At 53.7% G+C, this 10875-nt stretch overlaps 1 protein-coding gene across 1 annotated transcript in view; it reads left to right on the top strand.

Moving 5' to 3' along the window:
- The window catches only part of LOC117888733 (pleckstrin homology domain-containing family A member 3-like), an 8041-nt gene extending 5972 nt beyond the window's left edge, over nt 1-2069 (top strand). Inside the window, exon 8 of the mRNA XM_034792400.1 lies at nt 477-2069. Within this exon, the coding sequence (XP_034648291.1) occupies nt 477-538 (62 nt within the window). The 3' untranslated portion in view covers nt 539-2069. The remainder of the gene's footprint in view (nt 1-476) is intronic.
- Nucleotides 2070-10875: the final 8806 nt, after the last annotated feature.

The raw sequence follows: 10875 nt of genomic DNA, 5'->3' as shown, positions 1-10875 counted from the left end.
CCCCCTTCCCTCCCCCCCCCCCCCCCCCCCCACAGGCCCTTTGGGGCTGAGGTTCATGGCTCCCATGTGTCACTCCCAAGCTGTCTCCCCTGCGGGCAGTGTCCGTCTCCGTGCTGACGGGCAGCCAGGGCCCCACTGGTGAGAGGGGAGCAGGGGAAGCAGATTCTAGTGGACCAAGCACAGGCCTGTGAACCAGGACTCCTGGGCTCCATTCCCAGCTCTACAAGACAAGGGGCGAGTCCCTCCCTGTGCCTCAATTTCCCCCAGGATGGCGACGCTGACAGCCTCTGGAGGTGGCAGTGGTGGGTTAGATGAGGCTGTCCTGCGCAGGAAGTAACAGGAGCCGAGTGACTCTGTGAGGGTACCTTGCCCATGCCCCCTGCCTGATCCAGCCTGGGGACTGGAGCCCTGAGCCAGAGCCCCCCAGAGGCCAGAAGCTGCTGCTCTCCCTAATTCCTCCTCCCCTCCCTCGCCAGAGGCACCGCTGCCCACACAAGGGTCCCCGGCGGAATCGGCTGGCAGTGACAAGCGGAAGTGAGCTGCACCAGGATCCAAGCGCTGCCTCCGGCTCACGTTGGGGGCTTGGGAACTTCTCTGTGCTTGGGAGCTGCCAGGGACCAGCAAAGAACAATGGGGCCGTGTTCTCCCCTCAACTCCTCAGGCTGGCCCCCACCTGTTTCCCCCCCTCACCCTGCGCTGGTCCCAGCTCTGCAGGGGGCGGCGCGGTGCCCTTCTGGGAAGGGAGTAGTGTCTAGCAGGTAGAGCAGGGGACTGGGCATCAGGATGCTTTAGTCCTGTGACCCGGGGCGGGTCACCTCCACGCTCTGCGTCCATTTCCCTGTCTGCACGGGGGAGGGTCTGGAAATGGCTTGGATGTGCAGGCGGAAGAGGCCAGAGGGGCGCTGTGGGGTGGTACTGATCAGCGGGTGCCATGGGCGGTGGGAACACAGGCTCTCCGGGATGAGGGGACAGAGCTCCCATCCTGGGATGGGGCAAAGGGGGCCTCGTCCCAGGAGCAGAAGAGCAACATTCTCCTTGGTAGTGATCTCCCCTGGGCGTGGTGCCCTGGCACCTGTGCTGGCCTTATGCCCTGTCTCTAGGTCTGGGGAAGGCGGGGGAAATCTGCTGAGCATGGAACTGGAAAACTGCCCCCTCTCTGCTCCCCAGCCCACGGAGCCCAAACGCCTGCTGCCCCAGCCTCTTGTCCCCTCCCCCTCGCTGTGATGCTGTGCGTGATGCCATCAGTGCAGGAGGGAGGGATCCAGGGTGTCTGCCATCACCAGCCAACACAGTATTAGAGCCTCAGAGAGCCAGCCAGCGTGCTGGTGCTAATGGCCAAATGCGATCCAGCAGGATCCCCTGTTATCCGCAGGAGCACAGCCGGTGTCCCCACTATGTGGTGTGTCGGGGAGAGCAATCCCTGCCCAGGAAATAGTACTGCCCCCCAAAAATGGGGCTAAGAGGGGATCTTGCTCTTCTACCTCTTGTCCCATCCAGTTGGTGCCCAGTTCGGTGCCATGGTGCATCAAAGCACCTCTTACAGCCAGGCTTCACCCAGCAGGGGGCGCCCTCTTCACTTTCTCGTCACAGCCTCTGGATCCAGCGGGCGGGTGAGAGGAGGCTGGTTCCTATGATCTGTCTGGGTGCCTCCCTCTGGCCAGTTCCTGTCTGCGCCCTGCTGACGGTTCAAGCCAAGGCCAGAAGCGAGAGCCCAGCTGGCTCTCCTGCCGCAGGGGCTGCTGGGAGCAAAGCCTACATCTTGGGGAAAGTAGAAGCAGAGATGAGGAGAAAGATGGTGCCAGGGGAGGGTTGGCTCCTCCCACCCGGACTTCACCTGAGTCAGGTGACTACACCCAATGCTAAACTCTTTGGACACTACAGCAAGGACCTGGCTGATTCTCATGGAGCTGCAGAACAGTCCCTGCTCTTGTCCTCTGGCTCTTTGTCCTTTGACACAGGATTTTGTGTCACCAGGTTGGGACTGTTTTTTTGCCGAGGGAAGGCAGCCGTTTCTGCGGAGAGCTCTGCCAAAGATCAGGCCTTGCAATAAAGACTAATTTTGAAACAAGGCTCGTCTCCATGTGTCTCTTTCCCCCGGGGGGGCTTTTCCCCAGGGCCCGTGGAAGGAGCAGCTGCACAGTGTGGGAAGGCGGCTCTGGAGTCGCTAAAGCCTGAAATTGCTGCAGAACGAAACTGCTTCATCGGAATCGGCAAGCGAAAGGAAGTGCCTGAATCTTCGTGGCTCCGACCCAAACCGCTGGGTCGTTCACGGCGGCTACTGTTTGTTCTTCCCGTCTTGATCCAGGCATCCTTCCGAGCTCTTCCAGACTCTGGGAGCGGCAGGAGGTTCCTGCAGCTCCCCAGGTGTTTAAGCAAAATACAGACCTTGCTTCAAAGCAGCTGTGAAATTCTCTTGGTGTCTTGATCCAACACGGCCTATTTCCCATTCTTTAGCTCCCGGCTGATCTTGTTTTTGCGGAGAGGGTATTTTAAAGAAAGAGCACAGTGAGTTTGCTGTGTATTTTACCAAAATGCGCAGAGAGGGTTTATTCCCTTATGGTTTAGAGCAGTGGTTCTCAAACTGGGGCCACCGCTTGTGTAGGGAAAGTCCCTGGCGGGCCGGGCCGGTTTGTGTACCTGCCCCGTCCACAGGTCCGGCCAATCGCGGCTCCCACTGGCCGCGGTTCGCCGCTGCAGGCCAATGGAAGCTGCTGGAAGTGGGGCGGCCCGTATGTCCCTCAGCCTGTGCCGCTTCAAGCAGCTCCCATTGGCCTGGAGCAGTGAACTGCGGCCAGTGGGAGCTGCGATTGGCCAGACCTGCGGACAGGGCAGGTAAACAAACCAGCCCGGCCCTCTGCTTCCCTACACAAGCGGAGACCCCAGTTTGAGAACCACTGTTTTAGAGAGAGATCAGGACAGAGTAGTAAAGCCATCCCAACTATTCATAATACAGCAGAAAAAATCAAGAGCCGTTTGCGACTGAAGTTCTTTCAATCAAATGATCAGGCCTGAAATGCCCTTAGACCAGTGAATTTCTTGAAGATTATCGGTAACAGACACTAGCTTCTTGCTGATGCTAATGCCCCCTTTGCACTGGCGGGCCAGTGCTGAGGGGTTGTTCCCCTGCTCGGGAGCAGTGCTGCGTTGTGGCCTTTCATGGCAGATTCTCAGTGGGAGGGGAAATTGGGGAAAGGGAGTACAGTATGTTCGCCTGGCCTGGAGCAGAGGCCGGGTGCTTTGCTGGTACAGGAATACCTGTGTACTCTAGTTTGTCACATCGAGCTGGCCAAAGAGAGCGTCTGCAATCCCCTGGTGGAAATCTCAGCCCAAACCCCAGAGCCTGGCTCCGGGAATCAGCTGGGCCCTTGCCCCAGTTAGAGGGATTCAGGCTGAGACCGCTCTCTCCTGTGCCTTGCACCAGCGAAGCATGACCTCACGCAAGGAACGACAACGCAGCATTGCTTCCAAGGCTGAATGCTGCCCGCACGCGCCGAAAAAGTCCTCGCATGGCTGTGCAGCGGCACTGCCTGCTGCTGCCTGTCACAACGGGCCGCACGGTGGTGTCGGATACAGTGGCATGCAGGGCTGTGGGTGCGAAGCAGAATCGGGCCCAATTTGGTTTCCTTCTGTTCCCAGTCTCAATTGAGGTGTTAACTAAAATCACTGGTTAAAATTTCATTTGAACCCTTAGCGGCAATGGGAGGAAACTGTCTCCTGTTTCCTCCCAAAACCAACATTGAGTATCAGTATTTCCCCTTGCAAAGCGTCATTCAGTTGCTCCTAATCTGGTCTTCCCCGCTCCCTATCTAGATAGGCAATTCATAGATCCTAAGGGGCTACAGTGGGCACCTTTCTAACACAGGCCCTAGGACTTACCTGGGTTACTTCTTGTTTACACTAGAGCAGATTTTTTTAGAAAAACCTCCAATCTTGATTGACGTCTTCCTTGCTGGAGAATGCACGAGAGCCCTTGGTAAATTGTCCCAGTGGTTAATTCCTCCCAGCGGTAAAAATTCGCGCCTCTTTTCCAGCCTGAATTTGAGATTTGTTAAAAATTCCAGGGTGTCGGTTGATGTCCAGAAACAAATTTCTCTTGCTCAGCACTTTTGTAAACCTTTAAGTTTCACAACATCCAGCCTGTGATTGACGGGTGTCTCCTCCACAGTAAGCGGTTAGGGACTGGTGCCATTGTCATGGCTCAAAGGTTGGAGGGGTTCCTGTGATGATAGACTGCACAGCTGACCTGGGAAGGCAGATTGAGGGTGCAGGGGACCCCCTCCCACACACACTGTGATACTTCAGGATGGTGAGGGAAAGGTAAATTCTGAGAGGCCTGTTGCTACAGCCCCCTGCAGCCCGGACCCCAGCCGCCCCGTCAAAGGCCCAGTCCCCTTTCACTTCAGGACTAGTCTGACCGCCAGCCCTCCCAAGGGCACCTGGCTGCATAGAGGGCCACACGTCAGCCCCTCCGGCACCCTTCAATATCAAGCCTGTGCTCCTCTAGCCAAGGTGGTCTAGGGTGTTGCTTGCCAATGGGCACCTTTCTGCCCCAGGCAGAGTTCTAGTCTGGGGAGCCAGGTCTCTGCGATGGCCGTAACAATCTACCCATTTCCTTGGTGTTCAGCAGGAGACGGGGTGTTTGATAATTCCAGAGCAAGGAAAGATGTGTTACTTGTATTGTGGCAGCACTTGACAGCCCCAGCTGCGACAGGGTGCTGGGCGCTGCATGGCCACGTTCACTCGTTAAGGACAAGCCACATTGCAGGGAGTTTTGTGATGCAGTTTCTTTGGCAGAGGAGCTGGTGCAGGCAGCGGGAGCGTTTGTTCCCTGCCTTGTGCTCTCTAACCGGAGTCAGTTCTTAGGGAAGAACTGGGCACTGGTGGTTGGGCTGCAGTTCCTGAAAGGGGATTGGTTGCCTGTGGTTTGTGACCACCTCTGTTCCAGGACAGGTGTGTATAGTGTGACCAAATGAGCTACGTGCCAGGCTGTGTCACTGATTTCTCCTCCTGGGCAGGGAAACCAACCCAGAAGGCCCTGACGTCTGCTCCCACTTAGCAGAAGGGTGAGAGTCATTGGCCAAGTGGGGCATTGCCCACACCTCAGGGGCATGTCTCCCTCTGGCTGTCTCTGGAATGTGATACCCTTTGAACGCCACGGCCGATCGGTTCCAGACTTTCCGGGCATGTTCCAGGCAGCAGTGGGCAGAGTGCTGGATATTTTGGTGAAAAACCAAAAGGGGAAAACGGGGAGACTTGGGCATCTGGTTAACAGAGCTAAGGGCTTCACCCACCTTTGGCATTGTCTAGAGCAGGGGTTCCCAAAGGTGGGTTGCGACAAGGTCCCGGGTGGGCCGCCACCATGGGCAGAGTTTTGGGGTGGGAAGTGGGGATACCAGGAGCTCTGTGCATCCAGGTCAGTTTTCATATGTAGGCTGGGTAATGGCTACCACCCTTCAGGCTCAGGTGGGTGTAGTCCTTGGTGCCCACGAACCACTGGGTACCGGTGACCACGGTTTCCATGTAGGACAGCTTGTCCCAGCCTGGCCGGACGTGCCCCAGGCCACAAGGAGCGGAGCTGCCCACGCTGCCAACTAGGGACTGGGTGCATGGCTGGGCCCCGCAGCATCAATCTACCTCTGCCTGCACCCTGAGTTACCCCCTGCCTGCACCCAGTCCCTAGCTACCCTCTGCCTGCACCCTGAGCTACCCCCTGCCTGCACCCAGCCCCTAGCTACCCCCNNCTGCCTGCACCCTGAGCTATCCCCTGCCTGCACCCAGCCCCTAGCTACCCCCTGCCTGAACCCTGAGCTGGCTGAAAATTGAAGATGAGATCAGGTTGAGCCTCACTAACATATGTTCCCAGCTGCAAAAACTGTGCAAGGAGGAGCAGGCACGTCCGTCCCGGTAAGAAGACTCCTGGTTTGTAAGTTATTTTATATTTTTATTTATAATATTTGATTTTGTTCTAATTAGTAGAGAATAGGGCTGGGTCTTTGCTTACACAGTACAGACATTCAGATCCTTTCTCTCCCCCTCCCTCCCCCCAAAATTGAACACACAATATAGTGCTCAAAGTTGGACAACCATTTTGTTTTAAAATAAAATACCGCCGTGTTTTTTAAACAATGTTGTTAACGTTGTTGTGTTGCTCCTGGTTCGGTTTTATTCACAATTGTGTTTTCCCTGTTTGAATGCCCCATTTTGCTCTCACTGTACCTATTGCAGCTGCACAGGTGGGCCTCGAGTTGGGAACCCCCGGGGTTAGAGATCAAAGAACGGGTTGGTGGCAGCCGTTAACACCTTCCAGGATAGGACTACCCCCATCTCAGCTCAGCCCCTTGTCCTCACAGAGTTTTAAAGTGCTGGCACCCTGAGTGACTTCTCCCCCAGAAAGAAAAGCAATAAAAGTGAGCGGGGAGGAGTGTCACAGAGTCCCTGTCAGGGTGAGGAAGAGGGACATGGGGGACACACACCCCCCCCCGGCGTGTGGGGAATGGGGTGCAGAGGCCTTGCCATGGTGAAGTGGCGAATAGGGGGCCCACGGAGCCGTGGCAGTGAGGGGTATGTATATGCATTGAATCCCTGGCACACCCAGCCCCAACCTGGGTCTTGTTAGGGCTAATTCACTTGCCCGAAGGCCTTTGACATCTAAGGATAGGGACAGCGCCAAGAAAGGCAACTTACTGATCCATCCAGTACAGTGACGATTCTTCATCCAGCACCCGTCCACCATAGCATCTGATCACCTCACAATCTTTTATGTATTTATCCTCGCACGCCCTCTATGGTCCCCAGTGCCTGAAACTGAGGCACAGAGGCTCGGATCCTCAAAGGATCTCGCCTAAGTGACCTGTCCAAGCTCCCGCAGGAAGGCTGCGGCCCAGCAGGGAATTGAGGGCAGGTCTCTGGCATCCCAAGCTAGTGCGCGAACCTCTGGGCCATCCTCCATCTCAGTTGTTTGGTATTAAGGCCTCCTTGCCCCCTGCTGTCTCCAAAACCAGCAGGACCAGATTCCCAGTTGGTCTAAACCAGTGTGACTCCAGTTTTGCACCAATTGAGGAGCTGGCCTGCTAGTGAACTGCCAGTGCCTTACTGGGATTGGGGAGTGAAGTGGGGGGTGGAGGGGACAATGTACTCTGAGCCTCCCCCAACAATGCTATGGGGTGATAGGATGGGGCTTACCCTCCCCCCAATCCCTACCATGCATCAGGCTCTTGGGTTGAGGATGGAGTAGGGTCCAAAGCTCAGACCAGAGGGAGGGCTACACCATAGGATTCCTAGGGGCCCTTCATAGGGAGCAAGGCATAGGGGCCCTTCATAGGGAGCAATGGGGCTTTTTGCATTCAATGCAAAAAGCCCCATTGTTTGAGGGTGGCCTAGTGGGTAGGGAGTGGAAGTCAGGAGACCTGGGTCTTATTCTCAGCTATGCCACTGATCAGCTGACTGACCTTGGACAAGTCGCGTCCCTGCTCTTTGCCTCAGTTTCCCTTCCTGCCATTTGTCGATTCAGGCTGTGAGCTGTTCAGGGCAGGGCCTGTCTCTCACTCTGTTTCTGTGCAGTGTCCAGTATAATAATGTCTAGCTCTTTTCATCAGTAGATCTCAAAGCGCTTTACGAAGGAGGTCATTATCCCTATCCCTGGGGAAACTGAGGCACAGAAACAGGGAAATGACATACCCACAGTCACCCAGCAGCCAGAGGTAGGAATAACCCCTGCACTCCTGAGTCCCAGTTTTGTGATCTATCCACTAGGCCCTACTGCAACCTCGGGGCCTGATCTCAGCTGGAGCCAGTAGGTGCCACTGTGATATACAAGCAATATTTGTCAGTGATCACCAGGAGCCCCATATGGACTTGGGAGGACAGAAAACTGGCCCAGTGCAAGAGCCCCATGGCCCCACCCAGCCATCGCATGGATACTTCGCCCACTAGAATTGCATCCCCAGATACAGAGTAGGTTTAAGCCCCGCAGGGTTGGCAAAATCTCTTATCTAGATCTGTACAGCACCAAGCCCGATGTGGCCCTGATCCTGAGCGAGGGCTCGGCAGATTCATAGATTTTAAGCCCAGAAGGGACCATTGTGTTAGGAAAATATTGGACTTGCCAGACTGGATCAGATCTGAGGGCTGTTCAGTCCAGTGTCCTGTCTATGGCAGTGGCCAGTGCCAGATGCTGCGGAGGAAGGTGTGGAACAATCGGCCCCCTGTCAGGCTTCCCTCCCCACTCTGAACTCTGGGGTACAGATGTGGGGAGCCGCATGAAAGACCCCCAAGCTTATTTCTACCAGCTTAGATTAAAAACTTCCCCAAGGCACAAATTCTTCCTTGTCCTTGGGCGGTATCGCTGCCACCACCAAGTGAGTTAGACAAAGATTCAGGAAAAAGACCACTCGGAGTTCCTGTTTCCCCAAAATATCCCCCCAAACCGCTTCACCCCCTTTCCTGGGGAGGCTTGAGAATAATATACCAACCAAAAAGGTAAACAAGGTGAGCACAGACCAGACCCTTGGGTTTTTAGTGTCCTAAAAACCAATCAGGTTCTTAAAAGCAGAACTTTTTTATAAAGAAAAAAGTAAAAGAAGCACCTCTGTAAAATCAGGATGGAAGGTAATTTTACAGGGTAATAAGAGTTAAAACACAGAGGATTCCCCTCTAGGCAAAACTTCAAAGTCACAAAAATCAGGAATAAACCTCCCTCTTAGCATAGGGGAAATTCACAAGCTAAAACAAAAGATAAGCTAACGCATTTCCTTGCTATTACTTACAATTTTTGTAATCTTGGATGCTTGTTTCAGGTAGGGTTTTAGGAGATGTTTTTTCCTGCCCTGGTCCCTCTCTGTCCGAGAGAGAACACAAAGAGAGCACAAACAGATTTGAAAGAATCTTCTTCCCTTATTGGTCCTTTTGGTCAAGTGCCAAACAGGTTATTTGAGCTTCTTAACCCCGTTCAGGTAAAGGAGGGATTTTATGCTACCCTTAGCTGTATGTTTATGACACCCCCTCTCCCCCGTGCCAGGTCCAATCCTGGTCTCTAGAGATTGGTTTAAGCCCTAAATCAGGAGGTTTAATATCCCTGCTCACATCAGCATTCACTCGTCTAAGTCTGTCTATTCCTGCTATCTGTAAATCTATCCAGACCCTTTGGGAAACTCATGAGCCTCTTGGCCTCAATGATTTCCGATGGCAGGGAGTTTCTCCAGCCAGTTGCCTTTGACCTTGATCACCTTGGCTGAGCAAGAGCATAACACAGGCCACCAAACCTCACCCAGGGGGTCCTGCCTCTAGCCCATATCTGGTGGGTGAGCTAGAGTGCAGGTTTTAGAGCGAGCTGTCCAGTCGTGCTTTAAAGACTCCAAGCAATGGCGAATCACCATGTGGGGCAAGTTGGTCCACTGGTTAATTGCCTTCTCTGTGGGGGTGGGGGCGTTGTCGTCATCGCGATTAGATAGAAAATGATTGATTGCTCATGTGCGTGGAGATGGATGGATGATAGATAGATGTTTGGGAGAATGGCTGTGTGTGGGGATAGATGGATGGCTAGATAGATGTTTGGGGGAATGGATGTGAGTGGGGATAGATGGATGGGGATGGATGGATAGATAGATGTTTGGGGGAATGGGTGGGTATGGATAGATGGACACGGGGATGGATAACTAGCTAGCCGTGTATGGGGATGGCTAACCACTGATGGCTAGCCATGTTGATAAATGGAAAGTAATGCACGCTGGGAAACATCCTCCCAAATACACATTTAAAATGATGGGGTTTAAGCCAGCTGTTCTCACTCAAGAAAGAGCTCTTGGAGTCCTTGTGGATCGTTCTCTGAAAACATCTGTTCAAGATGTATCAGCAGTCAAAAAAGCCAACAATGTTAAGAACCAGTAGGAAAGGGAGGGATAGAAAATATCATCATGCCTCTATTTAGGCTGTAGTATGCCACACCTTGAAGACCGTGTGAAGTCCTGGTCACCCCACTTCAGAAAACATACATTAGAATTGAGAAACGTACACAAAAGGGCAACCACCATGATTAGGGGTATGGAACAGCCTCCAAATGAGGTGAGATTAAAAAGACTGAGAATGTTCAGTTAAGAAAAGAGATGATGGGGGGGATATGACGGAGGTCTATACCATCATGACTGGTGAGGAAAAAGTGACCAGGGAAGTGTTATTTACCCCTTCACGTGACACAAGAACCAGGGGTCACCCAGTTAAATGAATAGGCAGCAGGTTTCACACAAACAAAAAATACTACTTCACACAACACACAGCCTGTGGAACTCATTGCCAAGGGATGTCGTGAAGGCTAAAAGTATAACTGGGTTTGAAAAGAATTAGATAAGTTGATGGAGGATAGGTCCATTGATGGCTATTAGCCAAGATGGCCAGGGACGCAGCCCCATGCTCTGGGTGACCCTGAACCTCTGACAGCCAGAAGCAGGGGGTGGACAACAGGGGATGGATCATTTGATAATTGCCCTGTTCTGTTCACTCCCTCTGAAGCATCTGGCATCGGCCACTGTTCGAAGACCGAATACTGGGCTAGGTGGACCATTGGTTTGACCCAGTATGGCCGTTCTTATGTCTGGGGATGGATGGAAGGATGGATAAATGAATGCACATGGGGATGGCTAGCTAGCTGTATACAGGGATGGATGGATGGATAGTTATCTGGCTGTGTATGGGGATGGCTAGATAGATGTACATGGAGATGGATGGATGGATGGCTGTGCATGGGGGTGGCTGGCTAGATGGCAGGGTGTCTAACTGGCTAGCAGGCAGGGTGGCTAGCCGGTGGGGTGGCTGGCTGGTAGACTAGTGGGTCAGGGTGGCTAGATGGCGGGGCAGAGTGGCTGACTGTCCTGGGGGGGGGGG

Source organism: Trachemys scripta, chromosome 16 (assembly GCF_013100865.1).
Source record: "Trachemys scripta elegans isolate TJP31775 chromosome 16, CAS_Tse_1.0, whole genome shotgun sequence".
Taxonomy (NCBI): Eukaryota; Metazoa; Chordata; order Testudines; family Emydidae; genus Trachemys; species Trachemys scripta.
This window is presented reverse-complemented; position numbering and strand designations above follow the sequence as displayed.